We start from the raw sequence: 19,875 nt of genomic DNA, 5'->3' as shown, positions 1-19,875 counted from the left end.
GTCATATCTCTGGGTGCCAGGTCTCTCTCTCTCTGGCTCTCTTCTTCTTGTCTTTTTCTGTCACAGTCATATCTCTGAGGGCCAGGTCTCTCTCTCTCTGGCTCTCTTCTTCTAGTCCTTTTCTGTCACAGTCATATCTCTGGGGGCCAGGTCTCTCTCTCTCTCCTTCTTCTAGTCCTTTTCTGTCACAGTCATATCTCTGGGGGCCAGGTCTCTCTCTCTCTGGCTCTCTTCTTCTAGTCCTTTTCTGTCACAGTCATATCTCTGGGGGCCAGGTCTCTCTCTCTCTGGCTCTCTTCTTCTTGTCTTTTTCTGTCACAGTCATATCTCTGAGGGCCAGGTCTCTCTCTCTCTCTCTCCTTCTTCTAGTCCTTTTCTGTCACAGTCATATCTCTGGGGGCCAGGTCTCTCTCTCTGGCTCTCTTCTTCTAGTCCATTTCTGTCACAGTCATATCTCTGGGGGCCAGGTCTCTCTCTCTCTCTCCTTCTTCTAGTCCTTTTCTGTCACAGTCATATCTCTGGGGGCCAGGTCTCTCTCTCTCTGGCTCTCTCTCTCTCTCTGGCTCTCTGGCTCTCTCTCTCTCTGGCTCTCTTCTATCTTCTAGTCCTTTTCTGCCACAGTCATATCTCTGGGGGCCAGGTCTCTCTCTCTCTCTCTCTCTCTCTCTCTCTCTCTCGCTCTCTCTCTGGCTCTCTTCTTGTCTTCTCTTCATCCATCTGATTGGCTCTTATGTCTAATGATACCGTTGATTTTCCAGCCTGTCTGTCAGACTTGACAGATCTGTATATGATTGTGGAATTGACAACAAAAAAGGACCTCTTTTAATGCTCTTTGTTTTGTTCTCCAGAGGAACTAGACGTTGAGAACCGTCTCACTGAGCTCTGTGATCAAGTCAAGGTACGATATTAGTTTCTGCCATCAGCTCACTGTCTGAGCCCTTTTCATAGTCAAGTCGATAGGTCTACTTAGTGGACTAATCACTTCCAGCACTATGGCAGGTCTCCCTGACCCAGATTAAAGTCCTGGACTTAAACTCCTGGACAAAGTTCTTCATTGAGTGTGATTGGATTTGAAATCAAATAGAGATGTGCTGACCTCAAGGAAACATGGAAGAATTGGAACAGGGCCTATGTTTGTGTTTTAGCTTGTCTTTGTGGCGCCCCCTGGTGTCTATACTGGGCTAATCCATGTCCCCCTCTCTCCAACAGCAGAGAGCGGAGAGCCCGGACGAGCTGGCAGAGCTGGTCAATATGAACCTGGCCCAGCTGTGTTCCCTCCTCATGGCCCTGTGGGGTCAGTTCCTGGAGGTGGTCTCACTGCAGGAGAATGTTGCTGCCCTGCTGGCTGTGGAACATCACACACTCAGAGTGAGTAGATTAGCAGCACCTAGCACCTCACTAACCCTGCTGACCGTGGAGCACCTCACTAACCCTGCTGACCGTGGAGCACCTCACTAACCCAGCTGACCGTGGAGCACCTCACTAACCCTGCTGACCGTGGAGCACCTCACTAACCCTGCTGACCATGGAGCACCTCACTAACCCTGCTGACCGTGGATCATCTCACTAACCCTGCTGACCGTGGAGCACCTCACTAACCCTGCTGACCGTGGAGCACCTCACTAACCCTGCTGACCATGGAGCATCTCACTAACCCTGCTGACCGTGGAGCACCTCACTAACCCTGCTGACCATGGAGCACCTCACTAACCCTGCTGACCATGGAGCACCTCACTAACCGTGGAGCACCTCACTAACCCTGCTGACCGTGGAGCACCTCACTAACCCTGCTGACCATGGAGCATCTCACTAACCCTGCTGACCGTGGAGCACCTCACTAACCCTGCTGACCATGGAGCACCTCACTAACCCTGCTGACCGTGGAGCACCTCACTAACCCTGCTGACCATGGAGCACCTCACTAACCCTGCTGACCGTAATGCACCTCACTAACCCTGCTGACTCTGGAGCACCTCACTAACCCTGCTGACCATGGAGCATCTCACTAACCCTGCTGACCGTGGAGCACCTCACTAACCCTGCTGACCGTGGAGCACCTCACTAACCCTGCTGACCATGGAGCACCTCACTAACCGTGGAGCACCTCACTAACCCTGCTGACCGTAATGCACCTCACTAACCCTGCTGACCGTGGAGCACCTCACTAACCCTGCTGACCGTGGAGCACCTCACTAACCCTGCTGACCGTGGAGCACCTCACTAACCCTGCTGACCATGGTGCACCTCACTAACCCTGCTGACCATGGTGCACCTCACTAACCCTGCTGACCATGGTGCGCCTCACTAACCCTGCTGACCATGGTGCACCTCACTAACCCTGCTGACCGTGGAGCACCTCACTAACCCTGCTGACCGTGGAGCACCTCACTAATCCTGCTGACCGTGGAGCACCTCACTAACCCTGCTGACCGTGGAGCACCTCACTAACCCTGCTGACCGTGGAGCACCTCACTAACCCTGCTGACCGTGGAGCACCTCACTAACCCTGCTGACCGTGGAGCACCTCACTAACCCTGCTGACCGTAGAGCACCTCACTAACCCTGCTGACCGTGGAGCACCTCACTAACCCTGCTGACCGTAGAGCACCTCACTAACCCTGCTGACCGTGGAGCACCTCACTAACCCTGCTGACCATGGAGCACCTCACTAACCCTGCTGACCATGGAGCACCTCACTACCCTGCTGACCGTAATGCACCTCACTAACCCTGCTGACCGTAATGCACCTCACCAACCCTGCTGACCGTAATGCACCTCACTAACCCTGCTGACCGTAATGCACCTCACTAACCCTGCTGACCGTAATGCACCTCACTAACCCTGCTGACTGTGGAGCACCTCACTAACCCTGCTGACCGTGGAACACCTCACTAACCCTGCTGACCATGGTGCACCTCACTAACCCTGCTGACCATGGAGCACCTCACTAACCCTGCTGACCGTAATGCACCTCACTAACCGTGGAGCACCTCACTAACCCTGCTGACCGTGGTGCACCTCACTAACCCTGCTGACCGTGGAGCACCTCACTAACCCTGCTGACCGTGGAGCACCTCACTAACCCTGCTGACCGTAATGCACCTCACTAACCCTGCTGACCGTGGTGCACCTCACTAACCCTGCTGACCGTGGAGCACCTCACTAACCCTGCTGACCGTGGAGCACCTCACTAACCCTGCTGACCGTAATGCACCTCACTAACCCTGCTGATCGTAATGCACCTCACTAACCCTGCTGACTGTGGAGCACCTCACTAACCCTGCTGACCGTGGAGCACCTCACTAACCCTGCTGACCGTAATGCACCTCACTAACCCTGCTGATCGTAATGCACCTCACTAACCCTGCTGACTGTGGAGCACCTCACTAACCCTGCTGACTGTGGAGCACCTCACTAACCCTGCTGACTGTGGAGCACCTCACTAACCCTGCTGACTGTGGAGCACCTCACTAACCCTGCTGATCGTAATGCACCTCACTAACCCTGCTGACTGTGGAGCACCTCACTAACCCTGCTGACCGTGGAGCACCTCACTAACCCTGCTGACTGTGGAGCACCTCACTAACCCTGCTGACTGTGGAGCACCTCACTAACCCTGCTGACCATGGAGCACCTCACTAACCCTGCTGACTGTGGAGCACCTCACTAACCCTGCTGACCGTGGAGCACCTCACTAACCCTGCTGACTGTGGAGCACCTCACTAACCCTGCTGACTGTGGAGCACCTCACTAACCCTGCTGACCATGGAGCACCTCACTAACCCTGCTGACTGTGGAGCACCTCACTAACCCTGCTGACCGTGGAGCACCTCACTAACCCTGCTGACCATGGTGCACCTCACTAACCCTGCTGACCGTGGAGCACCTCACTAACCCTGCTGACCATGGAGCACCTCACTAACCCTGCTGACCATGGAGCACCTCACTAACCCTGCTGACTGTGGAGCACCTCACTAACCCTGCTGACCATGGAGCACCTCACTAACCGTGGAGCACCTCACTAACCCTGCTGACCGTGGAGCACCTCACTAACCCTGCTGACTGTGGAGCACCTCACTAACCCTGCTGACTGTGGAGCACCTCACTAACCCTGCTGACCGTAGAGCACCTCACTAACCGTGGATCACCTCACTAACCCAGCTGACCATGGAGCACCTCACTAACCCTGCTGACCATGGAGCATCTCACTAACCCAGCTGACCGTGGAGCACCTCACTAACCCTGCTGACCATGGTGCACCTCACTAACCCTGCTGACCGTTGAGCACCTCACTAACCCTGCTGATCATGGAGCACCTCACTAACCGTGGATCACCTCACTAACCCTGCTGACCGTAATGCACCTCACTAACCCTGCTGACCATGGAGCACCTCACTAACCCTGCTGACCGTGGAGCACCTCACTAACCCTGCTGACCGTGGATCACCTCACTAACCCTGCTGACCGTAATGCACCTCACTAACCCTGCTGACCATGGAGCACCTCACTAACCGTGGATCACCTCACTAACCCTGCTGACTGTGGAGCACCTCACTAACCCTGCTGACCATGGAGCATCTCACTAACCCTGCTGACCATGGTGCACCTCACTAACCCTGCTGACTGTGGAGCACCTCACTAACCCTGCTGACTGTGGAGCACCTCACTAACCCTGCTGACCGTGGAGCACCTCACTAACCCTGCTGACTGTGGAGCACCTCACTAACCCTGCTGACCGTGGAGCACCTCACTAACCCTGCTGACCGTGGAGCACCTCACTAACCCTGCTGACCATGGTGCACCTCACTAACCCTGCTGACTGTGGAGCACCTCACTAACCCTGCTGACTGTGGAGCACCTCACTAACCCTGCTGACCGTGGAGCACCTCACTAACCCTGCTGACTGTGGAGCACCTCACTAACCCTGCTGACCATGGAGCATCTCACTAACCGTGGATCACCTCACTAACCCTGCTGACTGTGGAGCACCTCACTAACCCTGCTGACCATGGAGCATCTCACTAACCCAGCTGACCGTGGAGCACCTCACTAACCCTGCTGACCATGGTGCACCTCACTAACCCTGCTGACTGTGGAGCACCTCACTAACCCTGCTGACTGTGGAGCACCTCACTAACCCTGCTGACCATGGAGCACCTCACTAACCCTGCTGACTGTGGAGCACCTCACTAACCCTGCTGACCGTGGAGCACCTCACTAACCCTGCTGACCATGGTGCACCTCACTAACCCTGCTGACCGTGGAGCACCTCACTAACCCTGCTGACCATGGAGCACCTCACTAACCCTGCTGACCATGGAGCACCTCACTAACCCTGCTGACTGTGGAGCACCTCACTAACCCTGCTGACTGTGGAGCACCTCACTAACCCTGCTGACCGTAGAGCACCTCACTAACCGTGGAGCACCTCACTAACCCAGCTGACCATGGAGCACCTCACTAACCCTGCTGACCATGGAGCATCTCACTAACCCAGCTGACCGTGGAGCACCTCACTAACCCTGCTGACCATGGTGCACCTCACTAACCCTGCTGACCGTGGAGCACCTCACTAACCCTGCTGACCATGGAGCACCTCACTAACCGTGGATCACCTCACTAACCCTGCTGACCATGGAGCACCTCACTAACCGTGGATCACCTCACTAACCCTGCTGACCGTAATGCACCTCACTAACCCTGCTGACCATGGAGCACCTCACTAACCCTGCTGACTGTGGAGCACCTCACTAACCCTGCTGACCGTGGAGCACCTCACTAACCCTGCTGACCGTGGAGCACCTCACTAACCCTGCTGACCGTGGAGCACCTCACTAACCCTGCTGACCATGGAGCATCTCACTAACCCAGCTGACCGTGGAGCACCTCACTAACCCTGCTGACCGTGGTGCACCTCACTAACCCTGCTGACCGTGGAGCACCTCACTAACCCTGCTGACCGTGGAGCACCTCACTAACCCTGCTGACCGTGGAGCACCTCACTCTGTTCATGTGTTCTCATTCTGGTCTCTTGCTCTCCATATTTCAGGTGCGGAGATTTGCAGAGGCCTTCTTTTGTCTGGAACACCCGAGACAAACGGCACTGGCCTATCAGGAATTACAGTAAGACAAATTACTAACGTGTGTGTGTGTGTCCTGTCTCTGTTTTTATTATTCATAAACCACCAATTCACAATAACAGAAAATGAAGATTTGTACCGTTTTATTTTTCCCTCCTCACGTCTTCTCTCCCCTCCTCACGTCTTCTCTCCCCTCCTCACGTTTTCCCTCCCCTCCTCACGTCTTCTCTCCCCTCCTCACGTCTTCTCTCCCCTCCTCACGTCTTCTCTCCCCTCCTCACGTCTTCTCTCCCCTCCTCACGTCTTCTCTCCCCTCCTCACGTCTTCTCTCCCCTCCTCACGTCTTCTCTCCCCTCCTCACGTCTTCTCTCCCCTCCTCACGTCTTCTCTCCCCTCCTCACGTCTTCTCTCCCCTCCTCACGTCTTCTCTCCCCTCCTCACGTCTTCTCTCCCCTCCTCACGTCTTCCCTCCCCTCCTCACGTCTTCCCTCCCCTCCTCACGTCTTCCCTCCCCTCCTCACGTCTTCCCTCCCCTCCTCACGTCTTCCCTCCCCTCCTCACGTCTTCTCTCCCCTCCTCACGTCTTCTCTCCCCTCCTCACGTCTTCTCTCCCCTCCTCACGTCTTCTCTCCCCTCCTCACGTCTTCTCTCCCCTCCTGACGTCTTCTCTCCCCTCCTGACGTCTTCTCTCCCCTCCTCACGTCTTCTCTCCCCTCCTCACGTCTTCTCTCCCCTCCTCACGTCTTCTCTCCCCTCCTCACGTCTTCTCTCCCCTCCTCACGTCTTCTCTCCCCTCCTCACGTCTTCTCTCCCCTCCTCACGTCTTCTCTCCCCTCCTCACGTCTTCTCTCTCCTCCTCACGTCTTCCCTCTCTCCCCTTTTCCCTCTCTCTCCCCTCCTCACGTCTTCTCGCTCTCTCTCCCCTCTTCACGTCTTCTCCTGCTCTCTCTCCCCTCCTCACGTCAGTGCTCACAGCCACCAGCAGATGACCACAGCCATCAAGAGTTCCTCCTACTTCCTGTCTCTACCACCACTTCCTGTTGCATGTGCCGACCTGGACGGGGACGTCAGCTCCCTGCCAATCATCTTCGAGGACAGATACCTGGACTCTATCACGGAAGGTCAGCGACGCAATAGAAATAGAATGAAATAGATTCTGTTTCTATACTTCTATGAGTAATATGACAGACCGTTAGAGAGACAGCTACTTAAAGCAGGGATGTGATCACTTCAATTTAGAAAAGTCAGGAAAGTAAATATTGTTTTCGGGCTAGGTTATGATATATGTATAGAGGGTTATGTCATATAAGCAGGAATTTGTGATTTAATCAGGGAAAATCACATTCACGCTTGCACTTTAAAATATCATTCCTACAATCACAGTAACTTGTTCATTTTAAGTGCCTTGAACATTTGAAGTGAGACTGGAAAGTGGCAACATGGAAGTGTTGCTTTGTCTTTCTCTATGAATATATTTGGTCTGTTGTGTATCGTCTCTCTATTTTCTGTCTGTTGATTCAGTTTACTACGGCAACACCATTTCACCTCATGTAATTCTGGGTATATGTAAATCTACTTGGTGGATAAAGGTCATTGAGATTTTCTCCATACTCTGGTTTCCCTGCTTCAGATCGGGACGGGCCGTGGCTGGGCATACATAACCCCCGGAGTGGCTCCACGTCCTCCGGTAACTCTAAGGCCTCATCCTCTTCCACTGCAGCTGCCGCAGCATCCTTCCCCAGCCCCATCCTGGAGCCTCGGCCCCCAACCATGATGGACACAACCTGGCCCGATGACTGCCCAGACCTGCCCAAGTCCAAAGGTGTGTTGTTGTTATTCATAGGAATAGTTACTATCATGATTACTACGCTAGACGTTCAGATGATAGTTACTACGCTAGACGTTCAGATGATAGTTACTACGCTAGACGTTCAGATGATAGTTACTACGCTAGACGTTCAGATGATAGTTACTACGCTAGACGTTCAGATGATAGTTACTACGCTAGACGTTCAGATGATAGTTACTACGCTAGACGTTCAGATGATAGTTACTACGCTAGACGTTCAGATGATAGTTACTACAGTACGCTAGACGTTCAGATGATAGTTACTACGCTAGACGTTCAGATGATAGTTACTACGCTAGACGTTCAGATGATAGTTACTACAGTACGCTAGACGTTCAGATGATAGTTACTACAGTACGCTAGACGTTCAGATGATAGTTACTACAGTACGCTAGACGTTCAGATGATAGTTACTACGCTAGACGTTCAGATGATAGTTACTACGCTAGACGTTCAGATGATAGTTACTACGCTAGACGTTCAGGTGATAGTTACTACAGTACGCTAGACGTTCAGATGATAGTTACTACGCTAGACGTTCAGATGATAGTTACTACAGCACGCTAGACGTTCAGATGATAGTTACTACAGTACGCTAGACGTTCAGGTGATAGTTACTACAGTACGCTAGACGTTCAGATGATAGTTACTACAGTACGCTAGACGTTCAGGTGATAGTTACTACAGTACGCTAGACGTTCAGGTGATAGTTATTGTGTGTTCTGCCCCCAGTGAGTACTGTCTCAGTCTATATGTCTTGGTAAATGTGGCACTGACAAATCCTTGACAATGCTTCCTTGAATAGAGTGGGAACCATGATGTTTTATCAGTTCATCTGAAGCACGTTGGGTTTGTGATAAAACTCCTTAAATATAAAACACATGCTTTTTCTTTGTATTAAAGGCAAGTCGGTGAAACTGAAGAAGAACGCCAAGACGGAGAGGGAGAACGCCAAGAAGCTCATCAGACAGGGATCCAAGGACTCTGTGGTTCTGGTGGCTTATAAGAACCTGGGGAAGGCCGCTAACTCGGCTAACCCTTCACAGCTAACACATGGAGAAACTGACCATGACAGAGAGGCCCAGGGAGAGGCTGGCCTGAAGCAGCAGAGGGAGGAGAGGGAGCAGGGGGAGAGGGATGCCTTGCTGGGGGTAACTGGGGGAGACTCCAACACTGACCTAAGGACTAGGATCTCCAAATATTTTCCTGAGCCTGGTGCTACCACCGCCGCTGGACAGGCAAATGCTGTTCTTAATTTTGACTCTCTCCTTGAGGATGACGTCCTAGTAGCTAGTGGCGTGGCTAGCCAGAAAGGTTACTTCACAGCCTTAGTGAGCTTGGAAACACAGAACAAGCCGGCCCAGGCTGGTCCTGGAGCTGTAGCCGGATTAGCCACCACAGATAATAACCAAGTAATTAACAAAAATGCTGCCATTGACCACTGCAGCCAGCAGCTGCCCGATCACTACACGCCTGGTTCTACCGCCACTGGACTCAGGCACATCGAGGTCCAACCCAGTAACAAGGACCCGTACCAAGGAGACACAGTGACAGTTCTCCTGCCCTGTCGGACGGATGGGGATGGGACCTCCAAAAGAGATATCCCAGAAATCACCCAGACAGACCTGTGTATGCCCGACTCTAAACACCTTGCTATGAGAGACTGGAGTTCTGAGGTGTCTGACAGGCTTCGGGGTAGAGAGGTAATGACAGAGGTTAGTCAGAGGCCAGGCCTGGTGCTTCTACAGCAGGTGAAAGGTGATTGTATCAGGCTGCCACCAGACGGAGGTGCTGCTGTCCCCAGTGCCTCCTCCCGCCTCTCCGACTCTGGTATCGAGAGCGAGCCCAGTTCCTTCGCTATCCAGCTGGCTACCCAGGGTGGGGCCGTAGGGCTGGCTGGGGCCCCTGAGACTGAGTTGGGCCCCCAGCAGGCCGAACGGCCCCTACTCAGCCCTGCTCCCCGGCCTGTCCAGCCCACCTCTGTCCATAAGGGCAGCATGGGGACTGGAGAGGGCCTCAACCCGGAGAGCACAGTCAGCGCGGTCAGCGGCGTCCAGTCTTCCCTCACCTCCATCAACTCACTGCCCTCGGATGACGAGGCGGAGGGGGGTACGTCTGTGTCCAGGGGCTCCAGCAGTGTAGGAGGAGGGGAGGCCGAGGGGCCACCAGGCCCAGGGGGAATGAGGAAGTCCAGTGTTCTGGTACAGGAGCAACAGAGCCTGGTGTTCTCTGGAGAACCACCACCATCTGTCCCAACACGCTGCTCTGTACCCAGCCAAACGCACCCCGACGCTGGGTTGGGCCTCAACACCACTGCTAGTGGGGGTTCTGCATCTCAATATCTGCCTCCTAGGACTTTTTCCTCAACCTCTGAGTCAACACTTAACACTGATCCCAGGTTGTTAACAGGTTCCTCTGAGGGGGCTGTAGGGGGTCCAGGTGCCCCCCGTAGTGAGCCCCAGACAGCCTCCTACCCCTCCTCTAACTCCACCGCCAGCAGCAGTGACCTGGTCAAGAAGGGACTGGTAGAAAACTACTTTGGCTCGCGCTCCAGCACAGACGTCTCAGAGATCAGCCCTGTAGAGACGTCAGCTATCACCCTGGGGATACTGTCTGGAGCGGGGCCGGGGCCGCCTGTAGAGGAAGACGAGGAAGAGGACAACGAGATGATAGAGAACGGCTTCTACGAGGAAGGAGACGGCTTGGCGTTCGTGAATGGTGTCGTTGACGAGGAGGAGGAGGAGGATGAAGGAGATGGAGGGGCAGTAGGAAGGAGTATGTTGTTTGAACAGTTGGGACTGGACCATGTTCAGGAGCCCAGGGGTCTTCCTCCAGGCTATGGTGCCCCTGTCCGCTCCCCCCTGGCCCCTAGCTCAGTGGGCTCTTCCCAGGGGAGACTTCTAGTCCCTACCCCCTCCACCTCCCTCACCTCCAACAGCCTGCGCTGGTATGACAGCGCCCCCACACCACAGATGAAAGCGTGAGTCCACAGTCTAGTCACCTCATGTCCTACGGTCCACAGTTTAGTCACCTCATGTCCTACGGTCCACAGTCTAGTCACCTCATGTCCTACGGTCCACAGTCTAGTCACCTCATGTCCTACGGTCCACAGTCTAGTCACCTCATGTCCTACGGTCCACAGTCTAGTCACCTCATGTCCTACGGTCCACAGTCTAGTCACCTCATGTCCTACGGTCCACAGTCTAGTCACCTCATGTCCTACAGTCCACAGTCTAGTCACCTCATGTCCTACAGTCCACAGTCTAGTCACCTCATGTCCTACAGTCCACAGTCCAGTCACCTCATGTCCTACAGTCCACAGTCTAGTCACCTCATGTCCTACAGTCCACAGTCTAGTCACCTCATGTCCTACAGTCCACAGTCTAGTCACCTCATGTCCTACAGTCCACAGTCTAGTCACCTCATGTCCTACAGTCCACAGTCCAGTCACCTCATGTCCTACAGTCCACAGTCTAGTCACCTCATGTCCTACGGTCCACAGTCTAGTTACCTCATGTCCTACAGTCCACAGTCTAGTCACCTCATGTCCTACAGTCCACAGTCCAGTCACCTCATGTCCTACAGTCCACAGTTCCATAATTTAATTTCTGCTTCTTTGATGGTTATGTCTTAAGCCGTAGCTAGGGAAATGTTGCTCCGTTAACTTTACTGTATTAGGTTGATTTGACAGGGACGATGCACCATTTGCACTTTAATGTGGTTCTTTGTGGCTCAGTCTGTAGATAATGGCGCTTGCAACGCCAAGGGTCATAGGTTCGATTCCTGTTGGGACCGCCCATATGTAGAATGTATGCATGCATGACTGTAAGTCCATTTGGATTAAAGCATTTGCTATATGGCATATACACTGAGTGTACAAAACATTAGGAACGTCCTCCTAATATTGCATTGCACCCCCCCCTTTTGTCTTCAGTTCTTCACACAAACCCGTGCACCTGGAACCTACTACCATACCCTGTTCAGAGGCACTTCAATCTTTTGTCTTGCCCATTCACCCTCTGACTGACACACATACACAATCCGTGTCTCAATTGTCTTAAGGCTTAAAAATCCTTCTTTAACCTCTTTCTTCCCCTTCATCTACACTGATTGAAGTGGATTTAACAAGTGACATCAATAAGGGATCATAGCTTTCACCTGGATTCACCTGGTCAGTCTGTCATGGAAAGAGCAGGTGTTCTTCATGTTTTGTACACTCAGTGTATATGCTCAGTGTACAGTAGTAGTATTATTATGATTATCATAATAGCTTATATTATTAATCAACATTACTGGCCAGGCAAATAATAAAAATGTCTTCCGTATCCTCGTGGTGTAGTTTTGTTGCGGCCAAAGAGGAGTTGAAGCAGCTGAGACTACCAGGGTTCCTGTACAGTGAGGTGGGAGACCTGGCCTCCAGTGTCCCTTACTTTAGCCTGGAGGAGGATGACAACTGTGACGAGGGCATCCACCTCATCGTCTGTGTCCACGGCCTCGATGGTAACTACACTTTATCCATTTAGTCAGATAATCAACCCATCTTGTTATCTGCTTCAGTTCTTTTGGCACAGGACATGTTGTGGTCTGATATATTGAAAAGCGATCTGGGTTTAAATACTATTGAAAATTTCAAATCCTTTACCTGGGCTTGATCAAGCTTGACTTGGCAATGGAACCAATAGGAAAGCCCCAGTAGTGGTGTTCCAGACATGTTAATGCATCGCTCATAGTATTTGAAAGATTTCAAACGGTATTTGAACCCAGGTCTAATGTGAAATATCTTGGGTGTTCCTTCATTCTGTGTCTTCCAGGTAACAGTGCTGACCTGCGTCTGGTGAAGACCTACCTGGAGCTGGGCCTACCTGGAGCTAGGATAGACTTTCTCATGTCCGAACGCAACCAGGTAACTAACCATAGTGTACCACACCTGAACCAACCGACACTACCTCATTATGGTACACCTGAACCAACCGACACTACAACATTATGGTACACCTGAACCAACCAACACTACCTCATTATGGTACACCTGAACCAACCAACACTACCTCATTATGGGATACCTGAACCAACCAACACTACCTCATTATGGGATACCTGAACCAACCGACGCTACCTCATTATGGGATACCTGAACCAACCGACACTACCTCATTATGGTACACCTGAACCAACCAACACTACCTCATTATGGGATACCTGAACCAACCAACACTACCTCATTATGGGATACCTGAACCAACCGACGCTACCTCATTATGGGATACCTGAACCAACCGACGCTACCTCATTATGGGATACCTGAACCAACCGTTGCTACCTCATTATGGGATACCTGAACCAACCGATACTACCTCATTATGGGATACGTGAACCAACTGACACTACCTCATTATGGGATACCTGAACCAACCGACACTACCTCATTATGGTACACCTGAACCAACCGACACTACCTCATTATGGGACACCTAAACCAACCGACACTACCTCATTATGGTACATCTGAACCAACCAACACTACCTCATTATGGGATACCTGAACCAACCGACACTACCTCATCTGCCTCTTTACTTCACATTTTTATGGGACGTTATGTATTTCAAGTACATTCGTACTTGATTGACAATCAACATTGGATGGTTAATAGGAATTTCTTCTAGTTTCGTCTCATGGGAGTGCAGTATTGTCACGGGAGTGCAGTTTCGTCTATATCTTCTTATGCAAGTGCAGTAAACAATGCCTTGTCCTTGTCAGTCTGTAGAACTTTAGGTCTGACTTTTTGTTGTTTTCCCCACAGAATGACACGTTTGCTGACTTTGAGCAGATGACAGACCGGCTGTTGGATGAAATAGTTCAGTACATTCAGATCTACAACCTCACCGTCTCTAAGATCAGGTACATATGGGTTCTTCAGGTCTACAACCTCACCGTCTCTAAGATCAGGTACATATGGGTTCTTCAGGTCTACAACCTCACCGTCTCTAAGATCAGGTACATATGGGTTCTTCAGATCGACAACCTCACCGTCTCTAAGATCAGGTACATATGGGTTCTTCAGGTCTACAACCTCACCGTCTCTAAGATCAGGTACATATGGGTTCTTCAGGTCTACAACCTCACCGTCTCTAAGATCAGGTACATATGGGTTCTTCAGGTCTACAACCTCACCGTCTCTAAGATCAGGTACATATGGGTTCTTCAGGTCTACAACCTCACCGTCTCTAAGATCAGGTACATATGGGTTCTTCTCGGTCCTTTAATATGTTAGTACCTAATGATATCTCAGAAACCACTGGCCCAATTCTGAGGAAACTTGGGTGAATGATGCATCTTGCCATAGAGATCAGTCATTTACAAAATTACACTGATTGGCCCAAGCTATAGGGTTGCTGTGTCATTCGTGGGGGACGACATGTTTACTGTTACCTTGTTTGATTTGAGCTCCTGCGTGATCTCTGACCTGTATCTATATTCTCTGTTTCTCAGCTTCGTAGGCCACTCCCTGGGGAACCTGATAGTTCGTTCAGTACTTACCAGACCCAGGTTTAAATGTTACCTGAGCAGACTTCACACCTTCCTCTCTCTGTCTGGACCTCACCTGGGTACCCTGTACAACAGCTCTGCTCTGGTCAACACAGGTATGTCTCTCTACACGATACCCTCTACAGCAGGGATCATCACCTAGATTCAGCCGCGGAGCGATTTGTTTATTTTCTGGAGCGGATGGTTGGGGAGGCCGGAACAATTATAAATAATATTCAAATTGACCGCAAGAAGCTCAAATATATATGTTTGACTAAAACATAGCTATTCCAAACCTTGCTTGTATTTGTATTAGATCATGTGTGTTTGATGCGTGGGAATACTTGGGAGCACATTTCTTAAATTCACTACATTTGGAGCTGTTTTCCTGGTGTTTTTAGCATCTTTTATGTCCAACGATGAAAATTCTGCACACAATTTGTATTTATTTATTTTTGCTCAGAAAACTTGGGAGGGGCGAAATAAAACCATCCATGGGACAAAATCGGACCACTGGCCACCAGTTGGGATTTTGAAGAATCTGACAAATATCCTACCTCATTAGATTTATTTAGTTCATGCTCGCAGTGTGTTTGCGAGATGTCGTACTAAAGGCAGTTTTAAAACCGTCCCGTGACTCCTGCAGCGTCTACAGACATCCACCAAACAAGCAAAAACCGACTCTATGAGAATGAGTGTGACAACTGATAGGTGACTATGTCAGTCAATCAGGTGGCTAGCTGCCTGCAGAGACTTCTATTGCAGAAAATCTGAAGGGCTCTGGCCAGTAGTACTTAGACAGTTAGAAAGATGATGTAAGAAGCTAACATTTAAACAGATCCTACCTCAGCAGGAGCAAAAAAATAGGCTGCTAAGTTGTAATAACTGTGGTTTCCAGAGAGTAGGTTACTGAGCCAGACAGTGATGTGGCGCTCAGTGGTGAGGCTGAGGCAGGCTACAATGCATGCAGGAGGAAGCAGAGCAGACATTTAGACAATACTTTCAAACCTCTTCGGGCTAGGGGGCAGTATTTTCACGTTCGGATGAAAAGCGTGCCCAGAGTAAACTGCCTGCTACCCAGGCCCAGAAGCTAAGATATGCATATTATTAGTAGATGTGGATAGAAAACATTTACGTTTCTAAAACTGTTTGAATGATGTCTGTGAGTATAACAGAACTCATGGCAGGCGAAAACCTGAGAAAAATCCATCCAGGCAGTGGGAAATCTGAGGTTTGTAGTTTTTCAATTAATTCCCTATCGAAAACACAGTGTAAATGGGGTCATATTGCACTTCCTAAGGCTTCCACTAGATGTCAACAGTCTTTAGAACGTTGTTTCAGGCTTCTATTGTGAAAGGGGAGCGAATTAGACCAGTGGCTCAGTTGAAAGCTATGAGTTGTTTATCGCGCGCGGCTGTGAGCACGAGCTCTGTTCCCTTTCCTTTCTAAAGACACAAAGGAATTGTCCGGTTGAAACATTATTGAAGATTTATGATAAAAACATCCTAAAGATTGATTATATTGATTGATTATTACATGTTTCCACGAACTGTAATGGAACTTAGGTATTTGGACATAAAGATGAACTTTATTGAACAAAACAAACATTTATTGTGGAACTGGGATTCCTGGGAGTGCATTCCGATGAAGATCATCAAAGGTAACTGAATATTTATAACGCTATTTCAATCTTTTGTGGACTCCACAACATGGCGGATATCTGTATTGGCTTGTTTTGGTGGCTGAGCGCTGTACTCAGATTATTGCATGGTGTGCTTTCGCTGTAAAGCTTTTTTGAAATCTGACACACCAGTTGCATTAAGGAGAAGTTTATCTTTAAAAACACAGGATACAACATTCAATTTAAAAAGCTCCTAGCTTACAATTTTTATTTTATTTTTATGTATACTATTCCAGGAAAGTGTACTGTGAAAATGTTGAATGTATACTTCCCTTTAACTACGACACTGTGCTACGCTCAGTCAAGGAAACAAGTCATTGTCTTCCGCTCCCTGGTTGATTTAGTCAGTCTTTAACCCCTGTGTTCCTCCTCCTTCCTCCCTCCCAGGCCTGTGGTTCATGCAGAAGTGGAAGAAGTCTGGCTCCCTGCTCCAGCTGACCTGCAGAGACCACTCTGATCCCAGACAGACCTTCCTCTACAAGCTTAGCAAGAAATCTGGTGAGTTGAGCAGAGTAAAGATCATTGTTGTTGTTTTTTACAGTGCAATTTGTTACATTGTTAACGCCTGGTATCAATCTGTTCTCCTGGGCATTTAAATGAAGCTTGCTGTCTATTGTTACATGAATAACAGGTGTGCTGTGTCAATGTATTGTGGCAGGTCTTCATCACTTCAGGAACGTGGTGTTAGTGGGCTCTCTGCAGGATCGTTACGTCCCATATCACTCAGCCAGGATAGAGATGTGTAAGACAGCCCTGAAGGACAAACAAACAGGTGGGCCCTACATATTTATCAGAGCAGGCCCCAAACGTGTGTCCCACAGGACATTTATTCACAGTGTAGACAAGCTACTGGACCAATAGTCTGGTTCTTCTCGCTGCTGCTTGCTGTTGGGGCTTTGCTAGGCCGGGTTACAGTTAAGCACTTTGTGACAACTGTTGATGTTGAAATGGCTTCATGAATACATTTGATTGATTGTTGTCATGTATGGCTCAGTTGGTTAGAGCATGGCCCTTGCAACATTGATCTGGGTGATTCCCGGGCCACCCAGATGTAAAATGTATGCACACGCTTCTAAATGGAGTTTATTCTTGTTCTTATTCTCTCTGTTACTCCCTTTTTTCTCTTCAATCCCTTTCTGTCCCTTCTCACTTCCCCTACCCCTCTCTCACTCCCCCTCTCTCACTCCCCCTCTCCCAGGTTCAGTATATGTAGAGATGATAGAGAACCTGTTGCTGCCGGTGCTCCAGAACAGAGACTGTAACCTGGTGCGTTACGATGTCATCCATGCCCTGCCCAACACCGCCAACTCCCTGATTGGCCGAGCAGCACACATCGCCGTCCTCGACTCGGAAATCTTTCTGGAGAAGTTCTTCCTGGTCGCAGGCCTGAAGTTCTTTCAGTAGGAGGGGAGGGGTCTATGAATCCAACTAATGGCTGGAAGGGGGGATGGGAGGGGGGCTCTACCAATCTAACCAATGGCTGGAGCGGAGGGACGTTTTTTCAGTAGGAAGTAGGAGTGGCCACCCAATCAAATCAATGACTGGAGGAGGGAGAATGGGGGCCTCCCAATCAATAACCTGGTCCCATATCGTTTTGGTCAACTCCTATAGTCATTGACATGCCAAAAAAAAATGTATGCATTGTATCCTGTGGAGGTCAAACTAACTCCTGTGGAAGGAGTTTACACATTTAAGACCATGTCAGTGATGCTGAAGTGATATCTCTGCCCATCTCCATCCAATGACCATAGAAGTTGGCAAGACTGCACAAACTGATCTGGGACCAGGCTAGCAAATAAAACCTGTGGCTGGAGGGATAGGGGAAGAGAGGAGGACGTGGAGCATACATAGAATATAATTACTAGACCATCAATCTAGTGATGCTATTTCTATCATGTGTAGCTTATATTACCTCACTGCATCCAAACCCCAATTCTCAATATTGTATCTGGTTGAGGCGTACGGTTTTATAGATGCATCTGCTTCCATATGGAAGATCAAAATTCTAATATCAGTGTTTATTTTTAGTTTTTTTAGCTCTTTTTTTCATTGGTTTGTTAGTGAATGTTCCTCATTTTTATTGTTCTACTTCCGTTTTTCAAAGGATGATTTCAAGTTGATTTTACGAATGTACTTGTGGTGGGGGGATGGTTTTCCTTCTCATATTGTAATCTTTTCAGTGTTATTTATCTATGAAATTGTTATATTTTCACATGGTTTTGTTCAAACCATTCATTCATTTATTAAGACGATTGCAATACCGATCTGGAAATATAGCTGCTAAAAATGGTGAGCTGACTCATCTTCTCATATTGTCGTCACCTTTATTTAAAAGGTGCATTTTCTTCAACAACAACAAATTAGTCGTAAAGTCAAACTATTATACTCTTGCATTAATTTGCACCACAACTGTATAAAAAAAAACTGATTTTCTACTGAGGATGGTCATTTTTACTAAGTACATATTTTACTATCAGAATTTTAATTTGTGTTATTTTTTCATTTTACAAAGGTAAAGGCTTCCAGTCTAGTCGAACTAACTTAACGGAATCAATTTGATTGTAACTCGGACAATGCAGCCTGGGACTTATAAGGCTTTGCGGTTTTCTATAGCTCTGGACCAGGGCGTTCGGTGCAGGTTGTTGGCGCTGAGCCTTCCTGAACAGGGGAAGAGACAACTCGTTGCGCAATGGACCAGAGCTAGGTTTTATACTGTATGCTGTTACTTTGCCATTACAGCATCGTGCACAACACTAAACCCAACCTGGTGTTGGGAACATTATACGAGCCTTGCTTGATTAAAGCATGAGAACATTTTATTACAAGAGGTTTTAAATAAACTCGTTCAACTGTTATAGCCAGAAGGGTCGTGTTCATTAGGGCTCACCGTAGCAAAACGTTTTCTAACAGAAAGCAAAGAAAGCCTTGCTTATTGGACAAGTTCATGTAGGGAAGAACCCTGTTTGATTCTGTTTTCTTCCGCCTGGTGCCAAATGAATACGACCCAGATGTAAAGGTGGGGTGTAGCCAAGGGTCAGTACTTATGAATAGCACATATTTTGGTTCATGGAGAGTATTTATGTTTTGCTGTCATAGATGGGTGGGGGAATTATTTATGCTTTTTAACATGAGTATTGTTTTTAGATAAAAAATCAACTTCTCATTTCTTTGTGAAAATGGTTTGTATCATTGCACTCTTTACCATTAAATAAATGTATTATAAATATTTGTTGATCTTTTTTTTGCTCATTTATGCAATTTGGTTGAACGTTAAGAACTCAAATGTTTGACTAGATGGTAGTGTATGTGGATTCCACTGCAAGATAATCACCTTTCCCTGCCAGAGAAAAAAAACAATTGGCAATAGGTTATCTAGGCTTGAAGACGAGGAGCCTGGATGAAAAGATTATCTAGACTTGAAGACGAGGAGCCTGGATGAAAAGGTTATCTAGACTTGAAGAGGACTAGCCTGGATGAAAAGGTTATCTAGACTTGAAGAGGACTAGCCTGGATGAAAAGGTTATCTAGACTTGGAAGACGAGGAGCCTGGATGAAAAGGTTATCTAGACTTGAAGAGGACTAGCCTGGATGCCAACTCCTTATGGAACTGTCATGCCAACTCCTTATGGAACTGTCATGCCAACTCCTTATGGAACTGTCATGCCAACTCCTTATGGAACTGTCATGCCAACTCCTTATGGAACTGTCATGCCAACTCCTTGTGTAACTGTCATGCCAA

The 19,875-nt window shown here is 49.1% G+C and overlaps 1 protein-coding gene across 4 annotated transcripts in view; it reads left to right on the top strand.

Moving 5' to 3' along the window:
- The window catches only part of LOC110510598 (protein FAM135A), a 52,811-nt gene extending 33,451 nt beyond the window's left edge, over positions 1 to 19,360 (top strand). For 2 of the 4 annotated variants that reach the window (XM_090243308.1, XM_090243304.1), the window contains 13 exons: positions 849 to 898; positions 1,213 to 1,368; positions 6,050 to 6,123; positions 7,047 to 7,201; positions 7,711 to 7,902; positions 8,833 to 10,909; positions 12,269 to 12,429; positions 12,741 to 12,832; positions 13,731 to 13,828; positions 14,420 to 14,571; positions 16,524 to 16,634; positions 16,795 to 16,908; positions 17,335 to 19,360. In XM_090243308.1, coding sequence (XP_090099434.1) covers positions 849 to 898; positions 1,213 to 1,368; positions 6,050 to 6,123; positions 7,047 to 7,201; positions 7,711 to 7,902; positions 8,833 to 10,909; positions 12,269 to 12,429; positions 12,741 to 12,832; positions 13,731 to 13,828; positions 14,420 to 14,571; positions 16,524 to 16,634; positions 16,795 to 16,908; positions 17,335 to 17,540 — 3,638 coding nt within the window. In that variant the 3' untranslated portion in view covers positions 17,541 to 19,360. Of the gene's footprint in view, positions 1 to 848; positions 899 to 1,209; positions 1,369 to 6,049; positions 6,124 to 7,046; positions 7,202 to 7,710; positions 7,903 to 8,832; positions 10,910 to 12,268; positions 12,430 to 12,740; positions 12,833 to 13,730; positions 13,829 to 14,419; positions 14,572 to 16,523; positions 16,635 to 16,794; positions 16,909 to 17,334 lie in introns of all 4 variants that reach the window. The other 2 variants (XM_090243307.1, XM_090243300.1) reach the window with 1 other exon arrangement.
- The last annotated feature ends 515 nt before the right edge of the window (positions 19,361 to 19,875 follow it).

This window comes from Oncorhynchus mykiss, chromosome 1 (assembly GCF_057628025.1).
Source record: "Oncorhynchus mykiss isolate SJ-2025 chromosome 1, ASM5762802v1, whole genome shotgun sequence".
Lineage (NCBI taxonomy): Eukaryota > Metazoa > Chordata > Actinopteri > Salmoniformes > Salmonidae > Oncorhynchus > Oncorhynchus mykiss.
Note: the sequence above shows the minus strand (reverse complement) of the source record. Positions and strands in the feature narration are given on the sequence as shown.